The sequence below is a fragment of the Colletotrichum scovillei genome, assembly GCF_011075155.1.
Source record: "Colletotrichum scovillei strain TJNH1 chromosome Unknown Contig00015, whole genome shotgun sequence".
NCBI classification, from domain to species: domain Eukaryota; kingdom Fungi; phylum Ascomycota; class Sordariomycetes; order Glomerellales; family Glomerellaceae; genus Colletotrichum; species Colletotrichum scovillei.
This window is the reverse complement of record NW_023336273.1, coordinates 143,639-162,914: the sequence shown is the minus strand read 5'-3', so window position 1 is coordinate 162,914 and position 19,276 is coordinate 143,639. Positions and strand designations below refer to the sequence as shown.

The 19,276-nt window shown below is 52.0% G+C and overlaps 2 protein-coding genes across 2 annotated transcripts; one reads left to right on the top strand and one right to left on the bottom strand.

Moving 5' to 3' along the window:
* Window positions 1-9,508: 9,508 nt before the first annotated feature.
* HER10_EVM0011411 (uncharacterized protein) lies at window positions 9,509-10,003 on the bottom strand. The gene is made up of 2 exons (XM_035480844.1): window positions 9,816-10,003; window positions 9,509-9,768 (listed from the first exon to the last, which is right to left on the bottom strand). The coding sequence occupies exons 1-2, from the start codon at window positions 9,985-9,987 to the stop codon at window positions 9,596-9,598; spliced, it is 345 nt and encodes a 114-aa protein (XP_035325754.1). The 5' UTR covers window positions 9,988-10,003; the 3' UTR covers window positions 9,509-9,595.
* A 6,002-nt stretch (window positions 10,004-16,005) lies between these two features.
* HER10_EVM0000217 (F-box domain-containing protein) lies at window positions 16,006-17,913 on the top strand (the record flags this gene model as incomplete). The annotated part of the gene is made up of 2 exons (XM_035470010.1): window positions 16,006-16,143; window positions 16,201-17,913. 2 exons carry the CDS (start codon window positions 16,006-16,008, stop codon window positions 17,911-17,913), a joined length of 1,851 nt encoding a protein of 616 aa, XP_035325692.1.
* Between the last annotated feature and the right edge of the window lie 1,363 nt (window positions 17,914-19,276).

Sequence of the window (19,276 nt, the reverse complement as noted above, 5' to 3'; positions counted from 1 at the left end):
TGATCCTCGGCATACAACTGCACTCGGATCTCCTCTAGAACGTCGTCGTGGGTCTCTAGCTTGTACCCTTGCTGCACATATTTGACAAGTTCTTCCAAATTATGATCTCGGAGTTTGAGGTGCACGTTCCCATGGGCTCAATCTTGCTAGCAACGCTTTCCTTTGTCGCATGGGGCTCCTGGACATCTCATGAGCTAGTAGACCCGGTTCCATGGGTGAAGATCGCCCGTTTTCTCCTGCTCCACATCGATACGGCTGCGCCTCTCTGCAAGGCCAACGGCGGTAGCACCCCGTCCAGCGGGCCGGCCCGTGGGGGCACTCTATACGTAGTCCATCTAAACGAAGAGTTTCAGTCTCTTGCCAGCGCGGAGTAGCTGGCTCCACCCTTCTAGTTGTCGCTCTACGACTAAACAGTCAATCTGCAGCTTTGAGATGTGCTTTGTGACTTTACTTCTGAACGATCGGTGGGAACCGACATGACCCTGGTCGTGGCACTCGTCTCGTAGTTCTTTTTCTTCGAATTCACGATCTCGGCGATCTTAGCCGAGAGTACTCCCCTCCAGAAAGCGCTTGAGGTTACAACAAGGTTTTGCTCGGTTTGTTCTACGGCCTTTCTATTGATCAGGATCAATTTCTATTGCAAAGCGCAAAGCATCCATCGAGAGGGTTGTTTGTCGTATGACTGGCCCGGAGCCCACTCTCGGTATTTCAGGAGTGGCAACGCCCCTGGAATGGGGCAAAGCTGCCGGAGTGGGGAATGAGTGCCATGATCCAGCTCACTGTTGGAATCAGAGATGTCTGAGTTTTGATCATCATCTTCGTCGTTGCTGGTGATCTCGTACACCCAATTGTCTGCAGCCATCATCGCAGCGACTGATCGAAAGATCATATGAAACGTGGCAACCGTCTAGCGGCGGCAAATACGCACTCTAGTTGACAAGATGACACAGTGGCATGAATCTATCTAGCTAGGGAGATGGGTCTACGCTGCCATGGAAGATTCTGGGATCGATCCCAGCCCAGTTCATGTGGGTCTTTAAATTTAGGCTACTCTTCCCGTTGGCAAGGAATGACGTTGACATCGCAACCCCGCGCTACAATACCTACACTACCCCGCTCGAGCCTTTCTTGTGGTCGAGGTTTCAACACATTTGTCGAGGGACTTTCCCTGTTGACCGCAAGCGATTTCTCCACTTTCATCTATTATCATGGAGGCGGAAGAAAAAGCGTATCGTGATCGCCTTGCCGATATCCGAGCAAGCCTAACTGGAGGGGTTGACGGAGGATTCAGGCTGATAGAGGTATGTTGATACTAAGATCCCATCTACGAGGATGAACTAAAGGCGTTATTGCTAGGACCTCTTGGACAAGCTTGAACAAACGGAAAATTTGCTGAAACAGACACGATTCGACCTAGAGAATGAGTGCGACGCAAGAAGACGTCTGCAGGAGGAGGCACAACAGCACAGAGATTGGAGAGAGCGTCAGTCACGATCGCCTTTTGTCGTTGCATTGATAGACGGGGATGCAGATGAATACGTTGTAAGCAATGACACGCTATGGATTCTATTAAACCAGACTGATCTTTGCAACGGTTTCAGTTTCGTGACGACTTCATCAAGAAAGGAGAGGATGGTGGCAATATTGCTGCTGATGCGCTGCTTGCTGCGTTGCAAAGTTACATCAATCAACTGCATGGCGGCTGGATCCACATGGAAATCGTAGTGAGAGCGTTTGCGAACGTGAGCGGGCTTGAGATGGCCCTCAAACGTGACAGCAGACTGCAAAACTGCAGTCAGCTGAGAGAATTTGTCATTGGATTCAACAATCGGGGGAGGTTCTTCGACTTTGTGGACGTTGGGCCGGAAAGAGAACGAGCCGATGCTAAGATTCGCGGTGAGATTCATCTATTTCCTTTTTCAGATTGGCCCGTTAGTGTCTGCTGCAGTATTGATACGTTCAATCCTTGAAGATTTCACGGTCTAACAGTGGTGTATCGTAACAGAGAACATCCAGTTTTTCCTGGGTAGTTCCCGATGTCAGCATATCGTCGTCGCGTGCGGCTACGATACTGGCTAAGCCCCCTTTCTAGGGCAGCTTGTTGGAGACAAGGAGATCGCTAATCGCATAACATTATTGGAGGGACCACCGTTTCCACTGGCGATCCGAAAGTTAGGTTTGAAGACGGCACGATTCAGTTCTGTGTTCCAAGAGAAACCCCATTTGGCCCATGGACGGGGCAGTATTGTTGGCGATGTGAACACCATCAGCGCTGTCAGGCCACCGTCTGGTACTGAAAGGGGTTCAGTAGCCCCAGTAAAAACATCGTTTTCGGGCTGGCGTAACGGGAAAGCACAATTGTGGAGGCTCGCGCCAGTCGTGAGGAACGAAGCTGGGCGTCGGGTTGATAAGGCGCTTCTGGTTGACGATTCAACTGTTGAGAGAATCCAGGGAAAGAACCTGTGTTTCTTTCTGTTTCTCCGTGGGGAGTGCAAGATGAATGGGTGCCGCCGGAACCACGAACATCAAGAGCTCACGGATAACGAGTTTGATGCCTTATGGTATGTAGCACGGAAGGGGCGGTGCAAGAAAAGCCAGAAGGCGGATGCAGACGGTGTCGATTGTTCAGACGAAAGGTGTGTTTATGGCCATGGGAACGCGGCTATCCTCAATGGATGTGAGTGAGAGGTCAGGAGATAGATATCGATTTTCCCACAGGAGCGTAATGGGTAAGTAGGCCAGATGAGTTACAGTAGACGGCATGTGTGGGTCAGTTATTGGGGATCGTGAGATCTAAAGAACTGGGGCGTGAATGTATCGGGGGAAGCAGAATATGTAGTTAGTTGTAGCGAGCGCACTGTGATTAACCATGACCAAATTGCAAAAGCGGTCCACTTCTTTGACTACTAGATAAGACTCTCAAGTACTTTTCCTACTCAAGCAAGTGGATAATGACATAGTGCATAGTTCAGCTATTTCTGGCTTATGCTAGTACCTACAAGTCTCTCTAAGTACTGCTGGCTCGTGCACCCAAACTTCAAAGAGTGTAGAGAGGACATCGTTTTTGCACTTAGCTGTACACAGTATGAATGTTATCTTATCATTTAGAATACATTCGACAGCCCCCATAGGCTGGACCCGCTTTTAGTCCTTTTTGGCTGCTGTTTCAGGACATCCAGTTGTGTATCTCGGGAAATGCAGACTCTGTGCTCCTTCATGAAAGAACACAGTGACCTAAAAGGCAGACCCACGGTGAGGGCCTGCTTATGCTGCTTCTTTCCATGGTGCAAATTTTGGCTTCTGATTACCATCAAGATACCCGTAGGTGAATCGATACATACTTACAGCAACGTGCAAAAAGCATGCCCTGTTCAATTAGACTCTGTTAAGTCTCTGAGCGCACGGACCTGTCTTGACGGCATGGAGCAATGGGACCTCGCAAAGGGTACTGGGGATTAGAACTGAATACTCCAGAAATGGCTTGCGCCAGGAACGGATGAACACCGTGGCTTCCTCGTTGGGTCATGGCTTTCGTGTCTAAATCGGATACAGTAGAAATCAAAATCGGTTTCCTTCTCTGCGGGCAGAAATTGATCCGCGCACAGATGTTTGTGAATCCGTCTGCCAACAGAGCACACGACAATGCCCTGACGGTACCTGCTTGATGGCCCCCATAGCCGGAGTCAGGAATTGCATTTACACTGTGTCCATGGAACAGACCCACGTTGTCCACAAATAGCGATGGCAAGTGTAGTCTCTGCAGCATGCAACACAGGTCAAAAAGAAAACCTCAGTAAGGAAGCGATTCTGGCCTTACTGTGGGGGTCATCGATGAATGTACTTGATCAGTATGTGTCCTGTTAGCAAACGGGACCATATGTGTCTGTGCACAGATCAATTTCTGCCCGCAAGGACGGAAGCCAAAATCGATATGTACTGTACTTATTGCATCTCCGGTGATTGTGCATCGCCTTCAAACCTCTAGGCTGTACAATCCTTCTATTTGCTCAGTACAATAGCTTCTTGGTGACGGCTCCCCACACAGTCTTTCCACCGAGGCACGACAGCCGCTTCAATCGTTGGCAAGGCCAGGTGTTCCAATACGAACGATATGACAGTCAGTGCGGTGAGGCAGTGTACCAAGTGCTGCGCATACGGCCACCTAGGGTCCCAGTGCAAGGCAACGGTAACCTGCAGGTACTGCTCACAGGAACATGCGACCGAGACTGCCCTTCCAAAAGCGACACGACCAGGAAGCACGCAGCGGACGGTAACCCCAGATCAAGACGGCCCACGACAGCGAGCAAGACCCACCTGGAACAGTCAACTCCACCGCCGGCCCTAGGACCGGAACTCCGGATCGGGCTGAAGCCGAATACCACTCGGCTGGCATTGCAACCAGGTCAATGCCAGGAAATTAACCGGGCCGTAGCGGGTCGCCGACGAGGTAGATTCAGAAGAGGCCCATCTCAACAGCCATACAGGAATCGTAAGAGACGAGCACTGTAGCTGCAGAACATACGCGTCCGATGTGCAAGATCATCCGATCGCGAAGAGCGCTCGAAGCGCTCGACCCGAACACACAGATAATGAATAACAGTACATGGATGGAGATCGTAGTTGACGACAGAGCATGAATGCGCAACATATACTCACAATACTATAGTATAACGGAAGAAATTCCAAAGATATAGTGATGGTAACACTCCTCCGCGACCCGAACATCGACAACTACGACGTCATTCCCATCCAGGATCCGTGGAGAAACCTGTTTAGCGTAACAACGCATTATCTAGCTAGGGACCGACTTCACCTCTGCTACCCATCCAGCGATGAAACAGGACTAGCCAGAATGTGGTTCTTTATTAATAAAAAGCTCGATCACTCTCCTTGACAGTTCAGGGAGACTAGGAGGGATCACTGCACCCTCAGCGTCGAGACAGGCGAGGGTGCCCAACCGCCCACAGAAGTACACAACATCTACAATTCCTCATCTCGGGAGGACGATCGATCGCCGATCCTATAGCAATTGCGGAAATCGCTGGAAACACATCGACACAGCGAACAAATTGTTTTCGGCGACTTTAACCTACATCACGAGCTGTGAAGAGGTAGTGACATCCGGGCGCCAGACTTCGAAGCGACCGAACTCCTGGACCTTGTGGACGACATGAACCTCATAAGTCAACTGCAAACGGGACCCGCCACATACGAGGAAGGAGACCACCGGACAATCATCGACCTCTGTCTCGTCACTGTAGGTCTCGTGGACGGGATCATCAGATGCGAAGTAGATAGCAGCATCGAATATGACTCCGACCATCTGCTCATAGCGACCTCTCTGTACTTGGCAGTGGCCGAGCGGCAGAGAGAGGAGGGACGGAGGTGGAAACCATGGATGAGGAAAAGTTCACCGAGACGCTCCGAGGATCCGTGTCGGAACCACAAACGCCAACAACGAAAGCAGCGCTTGGCCGATATGTAGAGGCAACTGTCGGGGCCCTCTCATCCGCCACTCGAGCAGCGGTCCCGACCAGCAGCCTTTCCCCAAAGTCCAGAAGGGGCTGGAATGAGCAGTGCGCAAACATCCTGGCTGAGACGGAACGACCCCACCGGGAACACAGCGAACGACAGACAAAAGAGAGTTGAGTGGCATGTAGAGAGGCACGCAACAGGAAAGAGCGCATCATAAAGTAAGCGCTTCGACAAGCACATCGCGAACCAGTAGAAATAGCGGCCGAGTCTCCGAGGACGTGTTGGAAAACCGTCAAATGCTCACAGGACAAACAGCCAGCCGCTAACCGTTTCGCCGGAAATCGAGAAACCCAACTCGTCCCAGGTCGCCACAACGCCTGAGGAGAAAGCAGCACTCTTCAAGGAGACCTTCTTCCCCCACCGCCAGAGGCAAACCTCGAAGACATCGACAACTGATTGTACAGCAACCAGATTGGCCTGTCGCTAGTATCGGGAAGCAAAGTAGAGGGTGCCGTCCATGAAGCAGCAACGCTAAGGGTCCGGGTCCCGACAGTGTCACCAATCTGGCACTCCAAGTGGCGAAACCATGGATCACGCCACCTCTCGCGCGCATATTCAACCAGAGTCTCCAAGTAGGATACTACAACATTTCAGGGAGTCCACCACAGTGGCACTGAGGAAGCCAGACAAAGACAATTGCACAGTGTCCAAAGCATACAGGCCAATAGCCCTCTTGGACACGGTGGGAAGATCATGGATGCTATCGTATCAAAAAGATTGAGATGCCTTACCGAAACACGCGGTTTACTGCCAGATAGCCACATGAGCGGGAGAGAACGACGGTCGAACGAGCACGCGCTGTATCAGATCATAGATAAGATTCATGGAGCCTGGGGCTCAGGAAAAGGAATGGTAGCAAGCTTTCTCCTCGCCTAGATGTGTCAGGGGCCTTCGACAATGTTTCGCACTCCATAAAGATTTCCCTTATCGCCAATACTCTACCTCTTCTACAACACAGATCTCTTGGACAGCTACAACGAAGCCGAAGACACGACAGCTACCGGCTTCATCGATGGCATAGTGGTTCTTGCCGGGGGGAATAGCACTGGGGAAACCCGCCAAAAACTCCAAGCAGCGCTTCAGAAAGTTTAGACATGGGCCCTCACACATACCATTGATGTCTTTATGCATCATACCACGCGCCTTTGAGTCAACACTCCGCCGTACTACGAGCTCTATCAACCGTCTTCATTCTCTTATCCCTACTAAGCAGCAGCAAGGCAGGTGGAGTGCCGGCTTCAGGGCGGACTTATGTCGATGCTTGCTAGTCCGATGTCCCAGTCGACCGTTCCCTCGTCAACACCTCTTTGCCCGCTGTTAGATCTGTTCCCTCTTCATGATTGGAGAAACGTTGCCGAGTGTCATGGCCTCCGGGATTGTAGCAGGGGACGAACCCTGGTTAACCGGTGTGTGGGCTCTTGTCACCAGGAGCGGATACAATCCCCAGGTATTTAGAGCGACGTTCTCGCTCAACTGAATCGTCAACTTCAACTCCTACTTCACTTCACTTTTCCCTTCCTATCGCCTATAGATTGTTTCATTCTCCTACTTCACAAACACTCAAATGTCTAAATCTCACGTGGAACCGTCGAGCATTCCAAACATCGAAACTCTTTGCAAACAACTCGGTTACACGACTCAAAGCGATCAGAACAAGATCAGAGCGAGCTTGAAAAAGGTCATCAAATCGTATGTGTCCACGAGAAGTCTGAAATGCGAAGACTTTACCAAGTGGCACTTGCCCAAACATCAGGGTGAAATTCGTGGCGTTGTAGAAGCCTTTCTAGACAGCCACGCAGGACGGTTGTGGCCCTCCGACGAATATGCATCACAGAACCAAAAATTGCAGTACCCTAAAGACAAGGATATGTGAGTCCATATGACTGAAGCGTAATTAATCAGTAATTAACATAGGGTTGCTTTAGAATTGGAGAGAAGATCTTCCGAGTTGTCTGTCGCAAGAGATACTGGGCAGCGAGATACTCCAGTCAGCAAGGAAAGCAGACGACAAGGCCGATGGACAACCAGGACTTCGAAGACAAAGAAGATGGCGATCTAGGTCCAAGAAACTTAGATCGCACCGTGAAGGGCTTCTCCAGCCGCGTTGGGGGTGGGCACCTTGAGACCATACATGTTGCGTCCGTAGCCACCGCGACAATCCTGCATCCAACACGCATGGAAGCATCGTCACACGAGTCCGCGAAGCGACATGCGTCCTCTGATGATCCCCCTGCAAGACGAAATCGACGACGTCTGACAGCGCACATGAGCCGCAGGCCATTCCAGGACAACAATACCAACACCTGCCACGAGCAGGAGAATACCATGGTAGCCGAGTGCCCGGCTCGAAGCTCATACAATCAGTCGTACAACAACGCTGACTCGGCAGACGGCCCTTCAATTTCAGCGAGTGAAGCTCGTTCCGGAACCAATTCCACTTGCTCAGTCGAATCTAGTGTTGCCGACGAAGCCGAGCCCATCCCAGATCTTCGAGCCTCGAAAACAACCGCTGGAGAGCAGTCGCCAGTCGGAGAAGATACTACCCGTTCTGCGCCCGCGGACCAAGCTCTCGCAGAAATGAGCCCAACCGAGAGGACGACTGCGACCACTCAAGAAGAGTCGATCGCAGAAGCGCAGGCAGCGAGAAGCTATGATCCGGTCTTACCTGTCTCGCATAGGTTGATCCTCGGCGGCGAGGGAACGCCAATCTGGTCTGAAATGAACAACATAGTTCAGTCTGCATCAGAGATTGAGTTCGCCTACGGCATTACCGTACATTACCCAGTGCACCTCAGGATACCGTGGACCCCCAGGGGTCATCTTGCTTTCAAAACCCTTTCCGACATGGAGAATGAAGTCAAGACAGCGTTGGAGGAAGGGTGGACTCAAAAGACAGGCAAGCAGGACTTTGCTGGCCTCAAGGAGCTCCAAATTAAATCGTGGCGTTTCGATATACGTGGTCATGGCGCAATTTTAGATTTTGACGTCGAAGTTGGGAGAGAGGAACAGTTCGAACACATGAAGAGAAAGGCAAAGCAGGAGATGCAACTAGCGATACAGATGTCACCGGAGTCAAGACCATCGTTCAACATCGAGATCCAGATAGTTACCAGCCGAGATTCAGGGATCAGACAGTCGGGCGGCAGCAGCTTTGATTGGTAGCTTTTTGTGTGTTAAATCGGATGTGTTTCCGTAGATGGAGAATCTTATCTTTCGTGACTTTCAATTACACGCCTCGTCGAACGTGATCTGTTGCACTGGAGTTAGCTCACTTCGTTACGGGGAGGCGAGGGACAACAATCGGATATCAATAGTATGTAGTTTTCAAGAACCTCCCTGCGAACTCAATCACACGGCGGTGGAGAAAGCGCATCGTATATCGAGACCTGCAGATATGTCGACCGTCGATGATCCAGACGGGTCTAAGCACTTTCAATATCCAAATATGGGACTCTTTCCAGGCGGACAGATGGCTGCTAATAGCCGACGAATTATGGAAGAGAAAGTCATCTCTTCAGACGATGGTGTCGAGGGATTCTTTTGGCACGGTTTGATTCGGGCGTACAAGGAGCTGGCGTATGTCCTGATTGAATTGCGGCAGATCAAGCAACAAGTGTTAATAGTCTCCCAAGACACTACGACGTTTGTCACATCTATGACTTTGCATGAATCTTGTGTCACAAGCTCTCCTGTCATCGAACCGTGGCATGGAGCGCAAAATCCGAGACGCTGAGCTGGGTTGAATCATAAGAGTGGATGGTGTTGGTCAGATTTGCAAGACGAGACAATGTTATTTCCTAGACTAGCCCAAACTCACACTAATCCAAATGTAGTGGACAAATCATCAGAACAAAGAACAAGATGTACGTAAAGGTGGGAATTGACGTATATGCCGACTGGTTGAGTTTGGAGGGACCAAAGATAGGAACGCAATCGGACTACATAGTCACCACTAAAGAGTAGGATGGATCTTGAGTGGTTACAATTCATTTTTCTACCTCGTTCCGGCTCCAGTGTTGCACCGGTAATTATTCGAAAACAGTGTCCCCTCGACCTTGGGTCACGGGCGATGAATCTGACTCGGCTGACTAGGATTGGGACCTGTGAGGTAGTTCAGAGCCATTTCTGCGGCGTCCTCCTTCGCATTGTTCAAGTTCTTCCCGTCGTACCAGAACCGGGCCGAGAGCGTGCGCCCGTGGACGGTCACCCGGCTAGACCAAGCCGTGCGTCCTCCTGCGAAAGAGTCAGTGCCGCTCAAATAGCCAGCAGCGTATGCTTACCTCGCCGATCGGAGATGAGTTGGAACACAGGCGGCATGATGTTGGCCTCTCGGCAGGCATCTATTCGCTGTTCAGACCTGGCGGCGCGGGACGGAGAAAGCTCTCGTACCTTTAAGGCGCTCTTGCCAGGTTTCTGGCTGGCTGCCGTAGGAGGAAGAGGCAGACATGGCATTAAAGGAAGGAGTGTGTGCTATTCGATACGCTGCACATTACATCGTGAAGGCCGTACCCTCGAATACTAATACCAGTGACGGGCTTGTAAAAGACAGCACCAAGGGATACGTCGGAGACCTACGGAGTGATGGCCTGCGCTTTCGGCGCGCGACCCACACTCCGGTGAGCATGACGTCCCAGGACTTTCCTGGTGCGGCGGGGTTAGACGGCCCCACGCCGGTGGTGCGGAAGCCGGGCCAGCGCCGCGGCCGGAACCTGGTCCCTGCGTCTGAGTGGAGGGGCGTTATGCGAGGGCAATTGGGGGGTGTGCTACTTGCCCTCCATTCTGCGTCGTTCGCAGACAGCGCAAGGGTCGGGGCATGCGCTGGTTAGCCCGCAGAAGTGGCGGCCGCTGACGTCCCCTGCATCACCGAGCATGGTGCATGTACACTACACAGACACCCGCTCCCTGGTGCAACGCCACGGGATGAACGGATCTGAATCTGTGTGCAGCACCCCAGTCGGAGGGCTGCAGCAAGCGGACACCCTGACACGGCCGCATGGGCCTGTCTGCCACGTTCGATAAGGTTAGCGTGCACTTCGTAGTTGCGTGGCTACCAGTCGTCTGATGATTGGGTCCACCAACAACGGCTACGCCTGTTTTGACTACAGCGGGGTCGAGTCAACGACGGCACTGACGATGGTTATTGCGATGCGCAGCGACACTTCGACGTGCTGTCGTCCTGGCCGTTGGAAGAGAGTGCCAGCTTGTACCCGAGGTGGCACTTCCGTCACGCAATCTTGCAGACACAACCGTGACTCTACTCGAAGGAGGCGATCCAGACACCTGCAGCTGAAGTGGATCAAGGACTGCGACCAAACGCCCAGCGAGACCGTTCAATGTAGCCGAGTCATTGCGCTACAGGGTGTGTCTTTGCGAACCGCAGGTACCCGGACGAAGGGACAACTTCTCGAGCCCAGATGCTCTGTGGCGACGAGGCTGCAGTAGTCGACGTGGACATAGCAAACATCATTCCATTGACCGCTGTGCTTGAGTGCCCACACCGGTCAAAACGGGAAGCACTGGCAGATTGTTTTGTTTGTTGGCGTCTGGTATCTGAACAAGGGCATGAGTTCGTATTGGCGCATCCACCGACGGGCTGTGGCAGTTCGCAGGGCTCATTTTGATTGGTCGCTCATTGCCCACCATCCACGGAGGCTGAAGATCCATAGGGGCGTGGGAACAAAGCCAATGCTTGCTCAGGAAGAAAGCCAGACACGCCCCCTTTTACTGGGTAATGTACCCATGTTCGTGGCTGGCAGGCATTCGGACCGGGGAGGCGTTCCTACACCCCTGCTCTTCGATTCACTGCGAGAGATCCTGTGGGTGTGCTCTCGCCATCCTTGTCGGCGCATGGTGCAGAGCATGGGACACACCCGACGCCATCTCGCCAACAGAGTCTCGTCTGTGTACCTCCTCGAGTCGTGTGAAAGCCATCCCTCGGCCGTGTACCAGCGCGCTGGGGTCCCCATGCGGAGATATGAGCATCTTGGCTGGGCGTGCCTCGCCTGCATTGGGCAGTCAGGTCCGTTCAGTGTGGGTAAATGGAGGTGTTCGAAGAATCATCCCTAGCCATCAAGGGCGAGCATACCTTGACCGTCGGAAGGTCGACGTTCTCCGGCGTCTGCAGGCGCCCACCCTGCGTGAGGGTACAAGGTTGGATTCAGGCAGCCAATTACACCACCACACACGCGCAAACAATGTCCCCGGAAGGCGACGAATAGCGAAGTTGCATTTTGTGAAGGCCTCCTAGTCCTCGAGCGATGGGTACAGCGCAGGAGAGATGCTGTGCACACACCGGCCACGTTGCTCTCTCTGCTGACGGTTTGATCGTTCCTTGCGCCCCGGCTTGTACTCATGCCCCCAGCAGTCTCAGAGGTAGTTGATGTGGAATGGCTGGTGGCTACCAGGATTTTGTCACCACATCCAATTCACATTGGCCTGGCATATGCAGTAGTTTTTTAGCATTGCATTGTCGGCGGCCTCAGCTTTGGTAACTTCACATAAAGAGAGTCGTCGTGCCAAAAGTGTTCCTTGGGACCGTTCCATGAGAAATCCACCAAGCCATCGGGCTCAACGGCAGGCTCACGAATCAGCTTCAGCATCACCAATCGCTCGCATAGGTGTCTGAACGGGACACCCGATTCTCCCGACAGGAAGGCCTCGACGCTCGGACAACGGAAGCACGCTTAACGTCATTGCATCTACCAAGGTCCCGTCCTTGTCTGGTGTCAATCAACGAGGTTCGTGAGCGTGACGTTACAGGCGCCTCACACAAAGCTTACATCTCTAGGTTTGTACGAACGCTGTGCCTTTGAGGTGGCAGAAGACGCACAGGACCACGTGGATATGAAAGACAAGCCCAGAAGCTTGCTAAAGCCACAGAGCGCCGGTGACGATGGGTACAACCCTATCAATTCTGATCGCGACGCAGCAAAGTTATCGATGCAAGTGAAGACCGGTCGCCCTAGGTCACCGACGGCGTTTGACGTCGACTCTGGTACTCTGGGCTCGCCACTTGCCGGCGAAAGGTTGAATCCCTCAGGCCATGCGCCATCACCAGACCGCCATTACGAGCTTCTGCAGATGTCGCAGAATCATTTGGCAGACTTGCCGAGCTCAGAGCTCGAGACAAAGAGTGTGAACGGAAACGGAGCGATGGAGCCGGTCGACCAGATGGAAACCCCACACAAGACGCCGCCGCCCAGTCTTGGGCGCATTATCTACGAAGAAGCTGAGACGTCAGAAGTACTACCGATCATCTCGGACCCGATCGCCACTGATGATACTGACGGAATCCGAGAAAAGGCTCATACGCCGGACGGCCCAATAGGGCTGTTTCAATGGCTACATAGCCACTTGGCGGAGATGCAATATACATTCACGAAGTTGGATCTGGAAAATGCTAGATTGAAAAAGCAAAACGCCAGCTTAGACAGACATAAGGCTCGTTTGAAAAGGGAAGCGGATCGTTTAGCAAGGCGGGTCGAGGACTTGGAACGCCGCAAAGCTTCACTTGAAAGTGAAGTATCGGTGTTACAAGGAGAGAGAGGGGGGTGGTGCTTTGAGCAAGAGGGGTCTTTTGATAGTTGCAGTGACTGATGGAGAATCGTCTTTGCGGGCTACGTTGAGGGGGCAACGTTCCGAATCCAGGTAGCGAACAAGATCGGATTCCAAGAAGTCGACTCCCAGAGCGGGGATTAGCTTGCGGGCCATGTCTGGTGACCACAAACTCATTAGCCGCCAGATTGCATGATGAGTCGCCCCTAACCTATTCGTCGGTCGGGCGAGCACTCCACGAAGCACGCCCCTCATATGCCATGCCCTTTGGCTCTGGGAACCACACTCTTTGTCAGCGGTGAGCATCACATATGAGAAGAATCACGTCGACGGCCCTGCTCGGCCAAACACCCCAGAAGCAGACCATTGGAGTAAGCTCTGGCAAGGGGTCCATTCAAGAGAAGTGGCGTTGTTTTGATGTCTCCATGGCCGCCAAGGGAGTGGTGATACTTCTCATCCCGAACTCATGTCTGATGACGACGATCATCGTCCCTATTGTATTTGTTCGAATGCTCCGCTAGATGAGTCGGTGTAGCAAGTGCCCCCATGTGTTTCTGGCATGAATTGATCTACAACACAATTTTGATCATCGGACGGTACTGCTCTCAACTGTCAGACTAAAGAAAAGGATTTATCGGCATAAGGCACGAATATGGCCTGAGAATGTAAGGGTCTAAGCCATCTAGCCGCTGCTCCCCTCGTTTCGCTCCACGCCCATTGCACTTTCGCCTTTCCGAGAGCACTCCACGCCAACAAGCCTTAGATCGGACACATCCATACCGTTGATGATTTGCTCGGCTGTTATGATATAGGCAATTGGGCATTCCGGAACCCTGGCGACGACCATTCCACAGAACGAGGTTCCCCTGACTAGCCACGAGCCAGTTGTTCCGTAGGCTATCTGCGTCAGACTTTGGGGAGATGCTCGTGTTCTTATTCGAACTGACCTAAGGGTGTATTCAGTTCGATCTTACGCATCCTTATGGTGGTATTTGTGGGTAACTTCCAATATCTCTCTCCAGAAACCAAGCACGCTCTGAGAAGGGTTGACCCATCCATCACGATCGACAACGGCCCTGCCGTGAGCTCGTCATCCGGACAATATGAGTCAATGGTCTGTGACTGACCCGACGTCCCGGGAAAGGTAAACTTGTTCTCAAGTTGGGGCCATGATCGTGGTTTCATGAGAGTGTACTCACACATGGCGGGGGCCGAAGTTTCCTGTCTGGTCCAGGCGTAGAGGAAGTTGGTAGCAACGATTTCGGCGGGATGCCAATCGATAGTGAGCGCAGTTACGCCAATTGTTGGGCAGGGCAAAACCGAGATGTCGATTGCGGAGTCGGAGTCGGAGTCGGAATCGGCATTCTCGTCGGCGTAAGTGCAAACATCTTGATCGACTCGATCGTTATCATCGAACGACTCTAACCAATGCGTTGGCTCAAAAGCATGTTGCAAAGCTCCGCTTGCGGTTGTCATTAACATGCCACAGAGATGGGGATTCTTCTTTCCGAGAATGGCGGTGGTCAACACTCCTCCGACCCGGTATAAGTCCTGCTTGATCACTTCGTCATTCTCCATGTAGGTAGAGCAGCAGAACAGGCCGCACGCTGAGTCAGGTTCCGATCCCGATGCGCGGCCAACGTGATAAAGCACTTTTCCGCCACGCAATTCGAAAGCAGGGGCTTGTCGCAACTGTTCCAGAGGGATCAAACCACCATTGTTCGCATGGTCTTGGGACAGGAGCTGCGTCATTTTGTCGTCGCCCTAATAGAACGGAACTCGTCGTTGAGATGCGCAATGTAGCGAGGGGGGCGACCAGGTAATTTGTAGGCCGACGCCATTCAGCGAAGCTGCGCGAGTTGATGACTTTGAAGGTCAAGTGCTCATGGACGCTGGCGCATTCACGTGTGTCATTCCGCCCTGGGCCTGCCGCCGACCCAGCCCTGTAATTAGCCCAACGCTTAGATGACCAAGCCACGAGCACCTGCCCCAGCCTGCTCCTCGTGTAACGTGGACACCGATCAAACGTCTTCTCTCGTAAGCACACAGTCTGATCAACTCTCGAACTCACGCCCTCGTAGACCAATGGTTCCTCGGGTCCCATGCAGCGTGCCAATACTTTGACGGTTTAAGCGGGCAGTCATTTCCTAGGTAAGATTTGAATACCTTGGATCCACCCCCCGAACCTGAGCAAAGGTTGGCCGTTGATGAATGTCTTGGATGCCCCCAATGTACCATTTCTGTGCGCTTCGTTTACGATGGATTTATGGGGCGCCTCTCATGGTGCCCAGGACTTCCATGGCGGCTTACTCTGGAAGCAATTTCAATGCTAGCTGCCACAAAGATTGTCTTGGCATACCCAATCATGGCAACGCTTGATAGTATTTACCGGCTGAAGGCAAGAGTAAGATGATTTGCATCACAGGGACACATTCTCTTCATCCAGGTCATCACGACGTGCATCGCACCATGTCATGCCGGTAACTACGACACCTCCTTGGAATGTAGTGTGACAACACCCTGGCGTGGGATGACGAAAGTACCTGCTCAGCACGCAGACGTCCCTCGTCAAAAATCGTCCTATCGTCGCGGGACCTAGTCGTCTCGCCAGCATGACCGATCGATGCTGTGCACAACAACATCGCACACTCTATGTGAAGATTGGAAAGCACCTCCGTCGCAAGCAGCTAGACATATGACTGGTGCGTATTACGACGTACCAGCAGAGCAGCGGAGCCGCCTGCCGTCGATAGCTAGACTGGTTGATCGAACAACACTTGTAGCAGCCCACCAGAACTTTACACTGATGCGGCTCCATGGGTCATGCTCTTTCGCGGCTTTTAAACTGCCACAGCGGGAGCTATTCGATGTGACTATTCTTTCCCACATATCTGCTCCTTACTTTTACCAATCAAGATGCAGAAGCTGCCGTTTGATCTTATGTTCGACATCATCGAGCAGCTCGCCCCCCAGGATGTTTGGAGTCTTCGTCGTGTCTGCAAGCAGTTTGGTTATCTCACGCAGAATGAAACCATCGCAAAAGCGATACTCGAGGTTTGAAGAGATGTTCCCCGAGATCCTCCATGAATCAGTTTCTGACCTTGTATCAAGAAGCACGCTGCGTATTCGATCGAAATGAAGAAGGCGCGACAGTCTGGATGTTACGCCCAGGCATTACGCCGACGAGTCAAGTTCCAAGATGCTGTCACCACAGCCAAACCTTACTCAGTAGGCATTGTCGCGTGGGCTGATCAGTATATATACTGCAACGGCATGCTTTGCTATACACAGAACGAAACCAAGGCATTTTTCTTGCTTAATCTTCATCAGTTGGCGCCGAACGAGATCGTAATCAACGTAGACGAACTTCTTGCTACCACAAATCAAATCCTTGCGAGCGAGAAGTACGAGCTCAGACCCATACACTATTCAGACAACATCCTGTCTTGGCTGTACATCCCGCTTGAGAATACAGGCCGCAACAAACTTTTCGTCACCAATATCGAGACACGCGCCCTTTTCCCTCCCATAGACATCGAATCGCGCCAGAAGCTGTTTGTCAGGAATAATTCGGATTATCTATACTGCGGCACTTATCCCGATACCGGCGATGACGACGATACCAGCGATGACGACGATACCAGCGATGACAACGATACCGGCAATGACAACGATACCGGCAATGACGATGATACTGGCGATGACGACGATGACAACTTCTGGAAGCTGCAGTGCTTCGACATCGGGAGGGAAGAATGGCTGAATGGCGTGCTTGGACTCAAGGAAGTCGCCGGTTCTGATGTTGGTACCACCGCGGCCTTCGAAATTTTCGGCCACCATTTCTACGCGGCTTCAAGCGTGCAGCCGACTACATTCGGCGAAGATGTTTATCTTTCACGTTACTACGGCGTTCGCTATCCCCTCGGTGTATGCAGGGCCGAGGATAAGCAGCTGCTATCTGAGTCCATGTTTCGTCGCGATCACCGCGAAGGGCCGATCAATGACATATGGAGCACCCTTAGTCTCGAAAAGAACCCCAAAACAGGAGTCCTTGAGGTCGTGGAGTGCCGAAGGGAACACTCTGCTAAGGGCGATGGGAACTCGAGGACCGCGTACCGGACGGCAGTTCAGATTCGCAACGGCGATTTGGCTGACGATTTCCTGGTTGGAGAAGGCAGCGAGCAGAAGCTCGTAGAGTTTTGTGGCTTTCAAGGCCAGGCACCAAACCTCAAAGAATATACATCAACCCCACACCGAGGAGACGATGGCTCCACAGAGCCGTTGGTCACCTCTAACAATTGCTTTATGAAGTCTTATAACATCCACTGCGAGGCTTTTATAGACCTTTTCAGCCTTGCTGCTGCAGATGGCCTGTCTTCTGGCCTGAAAATACGAACCATAAGTCGTTCACAGGCGGTAACGCACGAGCAATCAGATTCTCAAGAAACGGGGAATGAAGCCAATCGAGTTGAGAGTGTCATATCTTACTGGCCACCGCAGACGGACTCAGACGAAACCAGTAACGAATCGAAATTTCTGGCTCATGCCCTGCGTGTTCAAGAACCCCAATGGGGCATTTTCGGAACAGCTGATGAACAGTCTCTTATTTACATTCAGGGAGACCGAGAGACCAAAGATATGAACCCTCTGGTGTTCATCTCTTTTGACCCTTCCATCAAGCTGACTGGGGTTTGCAAATGGCTGGGGTTCACTGCAGAGCAACAAACATGTGAGATTGAACCTCATTCAGGCGCAACGGCAAAGCGAAGGGGACTGGTTACACCTGTTGTGGTCTCCAGCGATTGCATCAATCAACGGCCTTAACCAGTATTCGCACCTGCTGCTTAGCGTCGGATTATTGAAGCTGTGTCGCCGAGCCGGCTATGTGCGCCATCAGTTCGTCGTAGCATGCGAGATAGGACGTGATAGATAAGTTTTCTGCAGAACAGCCCGCCGCATAATAACTGGAAGACAAACAGTAATTAGTGTAGGGCATCTCGGGGATTGGCAGTCTGTTGGAGCTTACGGGACTATCAATGGACTTTCATGGGACTGGCTCAGATGGTTTTCACATATCCTCGTGTTAAGTGACTGAAGCAGACAGCTGCGTCTAGATGTTGCTGAACCCTCCTGACCTCGGTATAGAACGGATAGCCCCCAAGGCTGCACAGGCAAGATGCCCTGCCTATTAGATGAGGTCAGACCTCAGCCGACTGGACGCCTCTGAAAGCTGCACAGAACAGGACGGAAGATTCTTGCATCAAATCATGTGCAACGACCTTGAGAAGTTGAGACCAGAATCCCTCTCAGACTGAATCGCGAGGTAGAACGGTGGTCTTCTTGTTACCAGCAGTCGTAAAGTGACTCTAAGTGTCGTCATCGGAGATGTCGTTTAACATCTCGAACTCGAACCATGATTAGACTAAGCAAGCCATATGACGTAGCGAATCATTTCTGTAGACATCTTCAAGCAGCTTGGCACCACGCAACTTGTTAGATGCTGTTGATCGTTCACCGCACCAACACCTATAACATCGATAGGGAGTTGAAAAAGAATGACCAAGGCCATGCAGAGAGACGTCTTCCAGTCACTGGGGCTCGTGGAAAAGACACCCGTGACGAAAACCTCGCCCAGGATAATGTGTATACTCAGGCGACCCCATGCAGCTTTTCAAGTCGCTTACTCTAGTCCATTCGTCCTTTTCATAAGTAAAGATGTCAGAGATCTCGCACGGCTGTGATTTGATCGACCCTCACTTGGGTTCTTGATCTCCCGAAGCTCTAAATCTCGCCACGTTGCCAGGTTTTTGTTCGAATTGGGCTGGTTTGATTGACTCGAAAAGTTCGTCATTGGCCGTCCAATCTCGACCCGAACCTTTCGATCAGAGTCGACCGTCTTCGCACTCCCGGCACCGCCAGCAGGATGTAACCATTCATCCAGCATGCCTTGTCCGAAATAGCTTCAATCGGGACTTTGAGTGAACACTGGTGGCTCACCAAATGAAACCTGGGAACGTGCTAGTATTACCCTTGAGCGTCGTGATGAATGTATTGGATTGTTCCATGTCAGCACGGGAAATGAGTCATAAGAAAAGAAGCGTAGACCTTTCCAAGTGTTTAGCTATCGCACGAGTTCCCACCCATGAACGAAAACAGAAACTGGCATCGCCTCAGCCCATGAGAACGA